Genomic DNA, 12,311 nt, shown 5'->3' on the forward strand with positions numbered 1-12,311 from the left:
CAGAAAATAAAAATGTCACATAATAAAAATGTGTCACCAATTCAATGCAACTCACTTTAACCAGGCTGGGCAGTGAATAAACCATTACATGCTATATAGAACTTTTGTTCATGAATGAAATTATTCATATCATTTACCATGCCTTCTAATAATTTAAATACATTTCAACAATATCCATCTCAAATTAAAATTACAAGAATTCCACGAAGTCAAGCCCTGGATCCCAGTTTTGTTGTCTTTCTTCCAACACTTATCACATCACCTAGTATCTCTTTTTAATGGGTTGATGGTCTTAAGGCTCTTAAATGCAGAATCTTGGTTTGTATATCTGTTTTATAGTGCCCTAGCACTCTGGTAGTCCTAGGATCCAGCAATTCAGAATCACTTTGATGAATGAAAGGCAAAACTAAGCTGTCAAGCTTTCCAGTATGTCAATATACTTTGTGATACCAAACTCCTGCAGTATGGATTTGGCCCACAGCCTGCCAATTGGTGAACTATGATCTATAAACCCACATATACTTTGCAGGGTCACAGGTGGCCTTCACCCATCCCAACTGACAGTTAGCATGACACTAAGTACAATAGGCTGACACTTCATCACAGGGATAAAGCAAATATGACTATCCATTCTCACTCACATTCAAATCAATGAGCACTGTAGAATCACTATGTTGGGTTGCGAAATTCATGCAGAAAGGCTTTGGTTTAGGGACCCCCTGCAGTGAGGTGATAGTCCTTACCATTAGGACATTGAAAGGAAGGAAGGAAGTCAAAAGTAAAACTAATGTTACCCAGTACCCATTGATGACAAATCACATGCTCTGGGTCATTTAGCAAACAGTTCACATTGATTTACTGTATCTTTTATTACCTGTACCCAAATGTTGCTTGCCTCCATTGTCTTGCTGAATCCAACTGATGATGACTTTTCAGGGCTGGCTGCAGGAGGACAGAAGCCAGTAGATAGGGTATCTGACGTAGGCCTTCAGCCAGCTGTGAACCTGATAGCATCTGTTTTAAATGTTTGAAAGAAGGCAGAGAGACAGGACCCCTCTTTTCTTCTGAGCTCTGGAGGGGTAGTTATCTCACGCCTTTTTAGTGAAAGGATCCACAGATGGCCTGTATCCTAACCGTTATTCAGTACAAATGTGATATCGCTAGCTGAGGTATTCTGCATGGATCCACTAGCTGTGTTTCTGTAGAGAAGTGGTACTCATTCATGCTCAAAGTAAACAAGAGGAAATAGACACAAAGACCCCTCCTTTTTACAAAACAGACAGAAAATAAAGAGAAGCTTTTTATCTTTGCAGACAAAACAACCTCTTCCCACCTGAGTGTGTCTTCTGTTTTGAGTTATTCCCCTTTGTTGTCATCCTGTGTTATCTAAACCGAAAAATCAACATGAAAAGATAATTTCTTTATGTGCTGTCACCTGAGGGGATTTCGAAAACTTGCCATTCATTTGATTTGTGAGCGTTTAGTGACAAAACCATTTGTAATCTTTTTTCACAGGTCGTGTCTAGTTTGAGTACACTTCAAACACCTGGTCTTTGATGAGCAGCCACGAAACCTGCTTTTAGATTAATATGTTTTGTTTGCATTGAAGTATCTGAGACTTTTTTGATCTTATTCATTGTGTTCTAATAATAAATCAGTGTTGGTTTTGAGAGCTAATGAGTCATTATATCTAAAGGTATTTATGTATTAAATATATTTTTATTAGGCAGGAGAACTTTAATACAGGGAGAGGTGACATGAAATGAGGGAGATAGAGATGCAACAGCTCTGTGATCTGTCTCAATCAGGGAATGATGCTCTTAATGAATGACATTTTAACCTCTATTTTAGCCTCCAAGCTAATATTATGCTGACAACATAGATGAAAGAAATATTAGTGGCATTCAACCACACGTAATTCTGGGTCTTCGTTGAAGGAGTAGAATACCTCATTCTTAAATAGTAATGCAGTGAGGTCACATCGTACATTATTGTGATTAAACTATTTTGCAAACCTGCCCGAACATTTCTTAGGGGTGCCTCTGTTTTGTTTATGTTCAGACTGACTAAAATTTATATTGAGTCTAATTATCTTTCGATTATCATCTTTAGACCAGACTGACTGTCTGCTGGTCTCTTTCATCACAAAATTTCAATTCATCAAATTGTTCTTTTCTTATTTAGAGTTTGGATGCGGGCATATTTGACATCAAAGAAATTTGATATAGAATACACACTCAGTTCTGTTCAGCTGTTTTATGCTATAGTTTAAATAATCTGAATCTAAACCATGCGTTCATTTAGGTTGAACCTTTTTTTTTAATGTTTTTAAACCAGATGATCCATAACTCTAATAATTTGAATGATGTATTCTTACTTGATGAACTTTTAAGAATTCTGTCAGAAGTTTTTTTTTTTTGCTTTTGCTTTGCTTTTTACTCTAAACATTATCACCTAATTTATGGTATTACGTTTAAGATCGGGACTCCACATTTCATGTCATTTCAAACTACAATTGTGCCTGGACTGTAGGTGTGTTGGAACGGAACTGAGACTTACTGTAAGTTGAAGGATTCAGCTTGAGTCCCACGCACTTAACCAAGCAGGATATTCTGTAGACAGCCCACAACGATGAACTTGGGCCATTGCAGGACAGCATTTGTGAAGTCGTTTAATTTGGACCTAAGTCAAATTATAACATGAACCTTTATATTTCAAAGTGGGAGGATTTGTAAGTGATCCCCTCTAACTGTCAACTTTTAACAAGTGACATTGGTATTCCTGGCTTTAACTCAAAAGAGGCTCGATAGCCATGATTATTTACACAGAGGGTTTCCTTCTTTTTCTCTCTTTTTTACAGTCAGTCATTTTCATAAGGGATCATAATACCCTTGGACAGGAAGTATCTGGCTATATAGACTACGCCCACAGACTCAAGACCAAAGATTTTGAACCATATTTCAGCGGAAAGAAGAGGCTCATGCCAGGATGTTTGGATTTATGGTAAGTCTTCTTCCACTGTGACATGTCCGCGTTGGTTGAGGAGGCCTTGGAATTTGACAATGTGAAGGGTAAGGAAATCTTATTATCCAGGATTAAGGACTCATATTGACTTGAGAGACCAATATAGGCTTGGAAGGAACTGTGCAATGTGCCGGTGTATTTAGTATGTACAGCACCAGTCCTTATGGCCTCAACATAGATGTGGAATAAGTATGTAATTCCAAAGTGATATTAAGTAGAGCTGCCAAAGTTCCAAACCTGTCTAGAAATGACAAACTTTATTCGAGTCAAGATGAAAGTGGCCCTAAAACATGAGATTGGAATCTTTAATGGGAGGCAAATTTGTCATGACAGATTAATGGAACAGATTTAATGACCATGGAAGGCTTAATGATTGCAGGGATTATTTATACATTAATCTGTAAGTAGATCAAGCAGTTGATAGATTACGTTCAGGGGCCCTGCAAACATGTTTATGTGATCATTTTCATAGTAGACCATTACATCCAGGATAGACAAAACAGTATGAAGGTGTATATCAGTAAGACATACCAGTGAATGAATGTAACATTATTTTTCATAAAAACTAGTACTCCTGAAAAACTCTGTTTGCATTTAGTCAAGACATTTTGGTCTTTCTGCTGGACATCACATGTCCATCAAAATTAAGATTTTACTATTGCCACAATGTGCTAGCGACACATTTGGGGTGTACCCCAACTCAAGTTTGGATAGATTCCAGCTATACTTATGACCCACAAGTTTGGATAGGTTCCAGCTACACTTATGACCCACAAGGCAGAAAAGCGTCTAAAGATGATTTGTGTCATATTGTCTTCAAGAAAAAGATGGATGGATGGATTTTACCAAGATTACGAATGCAGAGAAGGCACAGTAATGCAGTGGGTAGCACTGTCGGCACACATCAATGCAGTTTCCGGTTTGAGTTCTGCTCTGTTCACAGTTGGTATGTTCTTTCAGTGTCTGTGTGGGTTCTCTCAAGGCTCTCCGGCTTCTTCCTACCTCGAAAGTGACCTTCAGGTGAATTGATGATACCAAATTGCCTGTAGGTGTGTGTGCGTGCGTGGTTGTCAGTTTACGTGGCTCTGGGGTGCACTGGCATTGCGCCCTAAATGCACCGTGCCTCGTGACCCCAGACAGCTGGGATAGACTCCAGCACCCCACGACAGTGGAAGAAGCGGGCATTTGACGATGAATGACTGAATGAATGACTGTGAAGTTGAAGTAAAATCCAAGGTTCTGTTCATTCAGAACCTTAGAGTTTACTAAGATTCTGAATGCACAGTTGAAGTTCAAGGAGTTTACAACAAAAGAAAAAGAATGTATGTTTGTCTGATGTATAAAACTTTTATTGTACCAGTTGATGATTTGGTAATTTTAGTTGCCCGACAAACTTTTCCAGTTGTCTTCACCTAAGGGGAAAAGTACAATAACAAGTCAATGTTCAAACATGATTACATTGATGGAATATCTTGGTCGAAAACACAAATACGTCATGCCAATTTTCTGACTTAAGTTTCATACCAGGTGTATGTGATGAGACATAGATAAAACTCAAATCAAAAATCAAAAATCAAATCTGTAGATAAAATAAGGAAATGATTATCAAACCCTAGAACATGTTAAAACAGAAATGTGTTACTGTGGTACTGTGTTAATACATTCATTCTTTCATTCATTTTCTTGAAAGGAGGCAATCAGTAATCATCTTGTTTTTAGCAGTTTATTTGAATCCGGATCAAGGGTTTACGCTGAAGCCAATCCCAGGTAACCCTCCTTGCCTCCATCCCTCCTTGCCCCGTGTCCCTTGGGCCTGTCACATGCGCCCCGGCGGTGGCGGCCGCTGCCTCCTCTGGGTCTCTGGGACTACATGGTTCTCGGTGCCCCCGGTGGCTCTTCTGTGATGGCTTCTGGATGCTTCTGGCTGGCAGGGTTGGAGGTACTCAGCTAGTGTGGCCCTGTTGGATTCTAGTAGCCTATCTGGGCATTGGTTTCCATCACACACGCATGTTGGTTCAGGGCTTACCAGCTCCTGTCGAGTCCAGTTATTGAGAACCATTGGGTCCTATCAGAACGTGATGACTCTCACTTCAGACATCACAATATTATGCCCTCTATCTTCCTCCTACACTGTTTTCTTCTGGTGGTCTATTCTATACTGTCAAGATCTCCAATAATCTGGTCTTTTATAATATTGGTATTAAGGTATCAGTTCTAAGATATAATACAACAGCCTAAATCTTTTCCACTCCAACAGCACTGCTTGTCTATCCACTAACTTGTTTGTGTTTTCTCTCCCTGTCTCCTTTTGCTTTCCCCCTTAACTCACAGAGGTGCAGCACTTACCTCTCTGGCTCACAATAGGAAATTCTAATAAAGACTGACGTTTCCACAGAGGACTGGTGATGACCACAAGCACGCATTAAAATATATAAAAGATTTTGCTGCAAGACTAAAATAAGCATTGATCTCATAAAAAGTTGAACGAGGGAGAAGGCCAGTGTGAATAAGACCATAGATCAAAGCTAGTGCTGGCAACCTAGTGCTTTGATCTACTATGCATTAGCTTTGATCTTCTATGCATTAGTTTTGATCTATGGTCACAGCTAGAGCATAGCTTTGACCTACCCTGAAAGGTCAAAGCTTTGCACTTGTCAGATAGTGCTTTCAGGGTACCCTGACCTGCCCTTCGCAGGATGTTGCAGTCTCTGACTGCCTGTGTTTTGTTTAATATGTTATTGGCCTGGTTAAAAGAAAACCCTAACTGTAACCCTAAACCTAACCCTAAGAGTAAAATTATTTTATTATTACGTTTTTGAATCAGGACCTCTATTACATTATCGGCAAGTTATGTTATGGGCCTGTTAAATTTCAAAAAAAGGCACATTTATTATTTTATCAGCTGTTATTTCATTATTGGCTTCAACATATACTGTCCTGTTTTTGCTGTTGGAAAAAAAATCTACTACTGGCCTTATTTAAAGCTGATAAGGTTTTAGGCAAATCAGTACATTTTAAAAGTAAGTTCATCACAAAACATGATGAAAACAGTGGCGTGTAGTGGGATTTATCAAAAATCGTTTCTGGCTGCTGTTGGAAATAAGGTTGTAAAAGATTATTGTAAATCAGAATAATAACTACAACCAAACTAAGTAGCTAGAAAAGCCACAATTTTTAGGACTTTTTAGGAAGATGATATACTAGTTGTGGGGCGGCACGGTGGCGCAGTGGGTAGCACTATTGCCACGGTGGGTCCGGGTTCGGGTCCCGCTCTGTGCGGAGTTTGCTCGTTCTCCCCAAGGGTTCACTACGGGTTCTCCGGCTTCTTCCCACCTCCAAAAATATGTGCTCCAGGTTAATTGGCCCATCCCAAATTGCCCGCAGGAGTGAGTGTGCATGGTTGGCTGTCTTTGTGGGTGGCTCCGCAGTGCACTGGCGTCGTGCCCGGAGTGTCCCCCGCCTTACACCCTATGCCAGCTGGGATAGGCTCCAGCTCCCTGTGACCCACTGCTGCGGATAAAGCGGAAGAAAATGGGTGGATGGATACTAGCTGTCTAAATACACAAATGGAACATTTTGAAAATGGGCCTCTATTCCATTAAAATATTTTTACATAGCTGTTTTAAGTCTTTAGGTGCTTTAAATTGGGCATATTTAGACAAGATACATCATGCACTATGCTAAATAACTACATTCATCCTTGCCAGCAGAATAATTCCTGGCCAAGCCTCAAGTGAACTGCTGAACTTACAGGTGTAAGCTAAAGTCTAGTTTGCATCCCTCAGTTGGGCAAATAACATCTTTGTAATTCATTGTCCATCCAGAGAGCTGTGTACATTTTGAGCGGTCAGCAAATTACTGGAGCCAAAACCATTCCCACATTCCACATATTCGTGCATAGTAACATATTACTGTACCAACATTTCAGACAGGTGCAAGAAATCTTGTGAAGACAAACACAAGTAGACAAGGAGGGGGATGGGAGTATGTATTCAATTTTCAGAGTGCAACCAAATGACATGCACCCCAGATAACCTCCATGAGACTGGGCAGAGTATTGTTCTAATATTTTAATGTAGATAGATTCTCAAGACAAATTATACATCTATCTTATCATTCTCTGAATAAAACACTGATTGTGTTAGCATTCTTTCCAATTTAAGTCAACGCTTAAGGATGTAACTTTAAAATAGAGATCAACACACTGAACTTTACAATAAAATAGATTGTGAACAAACTGCCAGCTTTGTTTAAGTGTTTGAGATCAAAATTGATGCACAAGGTCACGGTCGATTTGTACCTGATTTATTTCAGACTTTAATCACATGGAACTTGTAAATCAGCAGATTGAGTTTATGACATGCTCCATGACAGCAGCACAAACTCCCTCTGCTGATTAAAACCAGGAGACTGCTGAGAATGCCAGAAAAGGTGAGAAAGTGGACCTTGAGTAAAGACCTTTTTGGCTGAAGTAAAGTTCTTGCTCTTTGTTTCCCTTTAGTCTCTTGGCATTTCCTCTCTACTCCGTGTGTTAAATTGAGGTGTTGCTTTGGACCACAAATGATTTGTCGTCAAAAATTTCTTGTAGCCTATAATAATTTTAAATTTGCCTTTGAAAACATTTGCCTGAAAACATTCATCTGGGCAGCATGTTGGAGCAGTGAGTATGTCTGTGGACTCACAGCAAGATGGTCCTTGGTTCCATTCCACCTGGGGCCTTTCTGTCCAAAGGGCTTGTGTTCTCCCTGTGTGTGTTCTCCAACTTCCTCTCAAAACCAAAAACATGCAATTTAGGTGAAATGGTCACACCAAATTGTCTGTAGGTATGAATGAATGGGTGTCTGTCAGTGTTATGAATCAACTTGGCCCTGCAATGAACTGGCGACTTGTCCAGAGTGTATCCCGACTCCTGCATGTACTCAGTTGTGATGGGCTCCAGCATGACCCATGATTAAGATTCACTGAAGGAATGAACATATTTATCTCTATATATCACCCCAGTACAATGTTTGACTGCTTACAGTTCCTCATAGCTTTCTACTATGCTTTTGCTACTGCAATCCTTCTGCATCAGAAAGTCACTTTTGAGTATTTTTTCTCAATTGAAGATTTATCATAAATATCCATTAATTGTGACCTACAACATTAATTAAAGTACAAGTGGTGCTGCTAGATCTATCTTCGTTGTATTTTTAAGATATATACACAAAATAATACAATTTTAAAAAGTTTTATTTATTCATAGCAGGTGAAAGACAACAAGCAAGGGTTTGCTTTAGTTTTGGGGGGTTTTTTCTTTCTTTGTTTTTCTTTTCTTTGAAGTGAAAGTGTCAGATAGAAAAAAAGTTTTACTTATTCGTCCATTTTTCAACATGTGACACACAACCCCAATCGTGGCCTTGAACTCTGCCTCCTCTTAGGCGAGTGGAAGCCCTAACAAGCTGTAGGTGTGAGTCATTGCGCGAACATGCCTGGAGGTGCAGCCTACTCCCTAATGATGCTTTTATGAGGCTTCCCCTTACACGGGTCTCCCTGCCCTCCTTCCATGTGACATCTGACTTCACACTCCCTCTCTCATTCTCTTGCTTCACCCAATAAAATATCTGATTTACACACTTCCTGTCTTCATTGTAAGATTTTAAACTTTCTTTCCCTAACTTTGCTACATTTCTCCTTTTCTCTCTTCCCATGTCATCCTCTAACTCTACCCCCCACTCTCCTACCCCTTTTTTCATTTCTGTCGGGAACAATAACACCCAGTGTGGTTGCTGCTAAGAAGGAGCAGATGCTGGAGCTGCTGCCCACTCAGTGTACTAAACCTCCCACTGCAAGACTCTGAATCCCGTACCTCCTCCTTCTCAGCCACAAAGAACCCAGAACAGCGACACCAGCGCCAGCTCTGGCCTCAACCTCCCACCTCCACCAAGCAAGGGTGGATAGGTTCACGTCCACAGTCAGCAATGTCTCAAGCAGCAAAGTACAATAGCCCAGTGTCTCCCTTAATGTATGAGAATTCATGACGACTACACACAGCAGGTTTTTTCTCCTTTGGTGTGAACACAAATACCAACTATGTGTAATTCAAAACAAGAAAATATCAAAATACAATTTTAATAATGTAACTAATTTTCTGCATGTTGTTTAACTGAGTGCTTAATATCTCTTGATTCAACACCCGCCTTACATTTACAACACCTGCCTCACCCGCAAAGCCACCAGCATTGCAGGTGATCCCACCCACCCCTCTCACAGCCTTTTCAGCCTGCTGCCATCAGGTAGGAGACTGCAGAGTCTGCAGGCCAGAACCAGCAGGCTCAAGGACAGTTTCTTTCACCAGGCGGTCAGGAGGCTCAACTCCCTCCCTGCTCTGCCCCCTACCATAGCCTTGAACTCTACTGTCACACTGTCCTGCCTTGTCCCCAGCACCTGACTACCTATCTCTCTCTCCTCCCATCAACTCAGGAACGTCACTTCCCCTACGGGATTAAGAATTGTATAGAGACGTTTACCATCCCTTATGTTTCGTCTAATACTTGCTGTACTGTCTGATGTACTGTCTGTGTTGTCCTACCTGTTGTACTGCTTGTGTTGTCCTGTCTGTGTTGTACTGCCTGTGTTGTACTGCCTCTGTTGCCCTGCCTGTGTTGTCCTGCCTGTGTTGTACTGCCTCTGTTGCCCTGCCTGTGTTGTCCTGCCTGTGTTGTCTTGCCTGCGTTGTCCTGCCTGTGTTGTACTACCTGTGTTGTCCTGTCTGTGTTGTACTGCCTGTTGTACTGCCTGTTTACCGTGGGTCAGAGAGAACTGCAATTTCATCTGTGCTGTATGTTGTGCATATATGGTACATTTGACAATAAAGCTGACTTTGACTTTTTGACTTTGAATACAGTGTTTATATGGAATTATGGTTTTAATTTTCAATTCAATAAAACAAGTATGAAAGAAATATTCAAGGAACCTAGGAGATAATTGGAAGGTAATTGGAGATAATTGGAAGAGCCATGTATTGATACCCTGGCGGTGTCATCCATTTTCATCCAATTGTATTCTTGAACTGGATGAATTGACTTCTGCAAACCAGTCTATAAAGCATTATGGTAATGTATTAAATAATAATATATAATGTAAGTATTACCATTACCATTTTATCAAATACATGCCATGAACTATGTGAATATATGTATAATATTAACATCAGCAGTTTAAGAGACATAGCACCAACATGTGTTTGAGAATATATAACTTTTTAAATTATTTTCCAAGAGAAGAAGAAAGAAGAAGTACACTTTATTTATCCCCTTCGGGAGGTTGTTATTTTTTCACTCATGGTTAGTATATTTTGGACGCATGCAAATATGTGTAAAGGCCCCTCAAACAAAAGGAACTGTAGGCATGCAAAGTACAGTATATACAATGAAAGGCAGAGTGACAGGCAGCGCCTTTGTGGTGTGCCCCAATTGAGCAAGTTGTGAAGGGGGGGGCTTGCTCAAGGCACTTAGGCAGTGCTAATGAGGTGAGCTGACACCTCCCACTTCCTGCTCACACTCCAAAAGTTTGGGCCAACACGGGTCTTGAACCGGCGACTTCCGGTCCCCAGCCTAAGACTTATTGGACTGAGATACTGCCGTCCCCAAAAGTTTCTCAGCTAGACAAATATTTTTTAGAAAAATCAGTAAATGATACAATTTTAAAAAATCATACACTACAAATCAATGCGTGGTGTAACCACAAGAGGGCACACACCCGTATAAATACAGAGGGTTGTGTCAGGAAGGGCATCCAACGTAAAACTTTTGCCAAAATCAAACATGCAAATCAAATCTATGACTTCCATACCGGATCAGACGAGGCCCGGGTTAACAATTGCCATCGGGGCTGTTAACCTACAGGTTGGCGGTGGAAATTGGACTACTGTTGGTCGAAGAAGGAGAGAAGAAAAGTATTTTAATAGGAAGAGAGAAAAGAGAAATGCCAAGAGTATAGGAATGAGAGCAGGGACGTTGAATGTTGGAACTATGACAGGAAAAGGTAGACATGATGCAGAGGAGGAAGGTAGGCATACTGTGTGTCCAGGAGACTAGGTGGAAAGGTAGCAAAGTTAGAAGTTTAGGAGCAGGGTTAAAGTTGTTCTACCATGGTGTAGATAGGAAGACAAATGGAGTAGGAGTCATCTTGAAGGAGGAGTTTGTTAGGAATGTCCTAACAAACGAGTGTCAGATAGAGTGATGAGTCTGAAGCTAGAAATCAAAGGTGTGATGTTCCATGTTGTTAGTGGGTATGTGCCACAGGTAGGTTGTGAACTGGAAGATAAGGATAAATTCTGGTTGGACTTGGAGGAAACAGAGGTGATGAGGAGGTGATGGGCAGGTTTGGTATCCATGACAGGAATGCAGAAGGACGGATGCTGGTTGACCTTGCAAGAAGGATGGAAACGGCTATAGTGAGGGGGCGGCAGTGGCTCAGCGGTAGAGCAGACGTCTTGTAGACAGATCGCCCCAACCATCGGTGGATCGAATCCCGCTCCCGCCAGGATGCCACTAGGAGCGTGAGCTGACGGTGGGAGGCATCAGCTCACCTCCCAGCCACTGCCGAGGTGCCCCCGAGCAAGGCACCGTCCCCCCCACAAGCCGCTCAATTGGGGCGCATTCCAGAAGCCGCTGCCCGTCACTCTGCCTCCCTGATGTGTGTTGCTTGATGTGTAATAACTGCATGCTTGCAGGCCCCTTTGTGTGCTGTGTTCAGGGGGCTGGTGTATACATTGAAAAAAGAACTAACACAACCGCATGTCTCAAGTGACTGTGTAATTTCCCTGCGGGGATAAATAAAGTATATTTCTTCTTCTTCTTCTTTCTTCTAGAAGAGGCAAGGCCATAGGGTGACCTATAAGAGTGGAGGTGGGAGCACACAGTGTAGATGTAGTCTACACAGGTAGACTACATTTTATGTGTAATCTGAAGGAGATCAGTGACTGCAAAGAAGTTTTAGGTGAGAGTGTAGCCAAACAGCATAGGGTGGTGGTGTGTACAGAGGAATAAAGTTGATGAGCCATGCAATGAAGTTATGGGAAAGAGTAGTTGAAGCTAGACTAAGGGCGGAAGTGAGCATTTGTGAGCAGCAGTATGGTTTCATGCCAGAAAAGACTACTACAGATGCAATATTTACTTTGAGGGTGTTGATAGGGAAGTACAGAGAAGGCCAGAGGGAGCTGCATTGTGTTTTTGTAGATCTGGAGAAAGCTTATCACAGAATGCCCAGAGAGGAACTGTGATGTTGTATGAGGAAGTCTGGGT

At 41.3% G+C, this 12,311-nt stretch overlaps 1 protein-coding gene across 1 annotated transcript in view; it reads left to right on the plus strand.

Annotated features, from left to right (window-relative positions):
* The window catches only part of cfap299 (cilia and flagella associated protein 299), a 98,397-nt gene that overhangs the window by 63,596 nt on the left and 22,490 nt on the right, over positions 1–12,311 (plus strand). Inside the window, exon 4 of the mRNA XM_068310050.1 lies at positions 2,861–3,003. Within this exon, the coding sequence (XP_068166151.1) occupies positions 2,861–3,003 (143 nt within the window). The remainder of the gene's footprint in view (positions 1–2,860; positions 3,004–12,311) is intronic.

The sequence above is a fragment of the Antennarius striatus genome, chromosome 3 (genome assembly GCF_040054535.1).
Source record: "Antennarius striatus isolate MH-2024 chromosome 3, ASM4005453v1, whole genome shotgun sequence".
Taxonomy (NCBI): Eukaryota; Metazoa; Chordata; class Actinopteri; order Lophiiformes; family Antennariidae; genus Antennarius; species Antennarius striatus.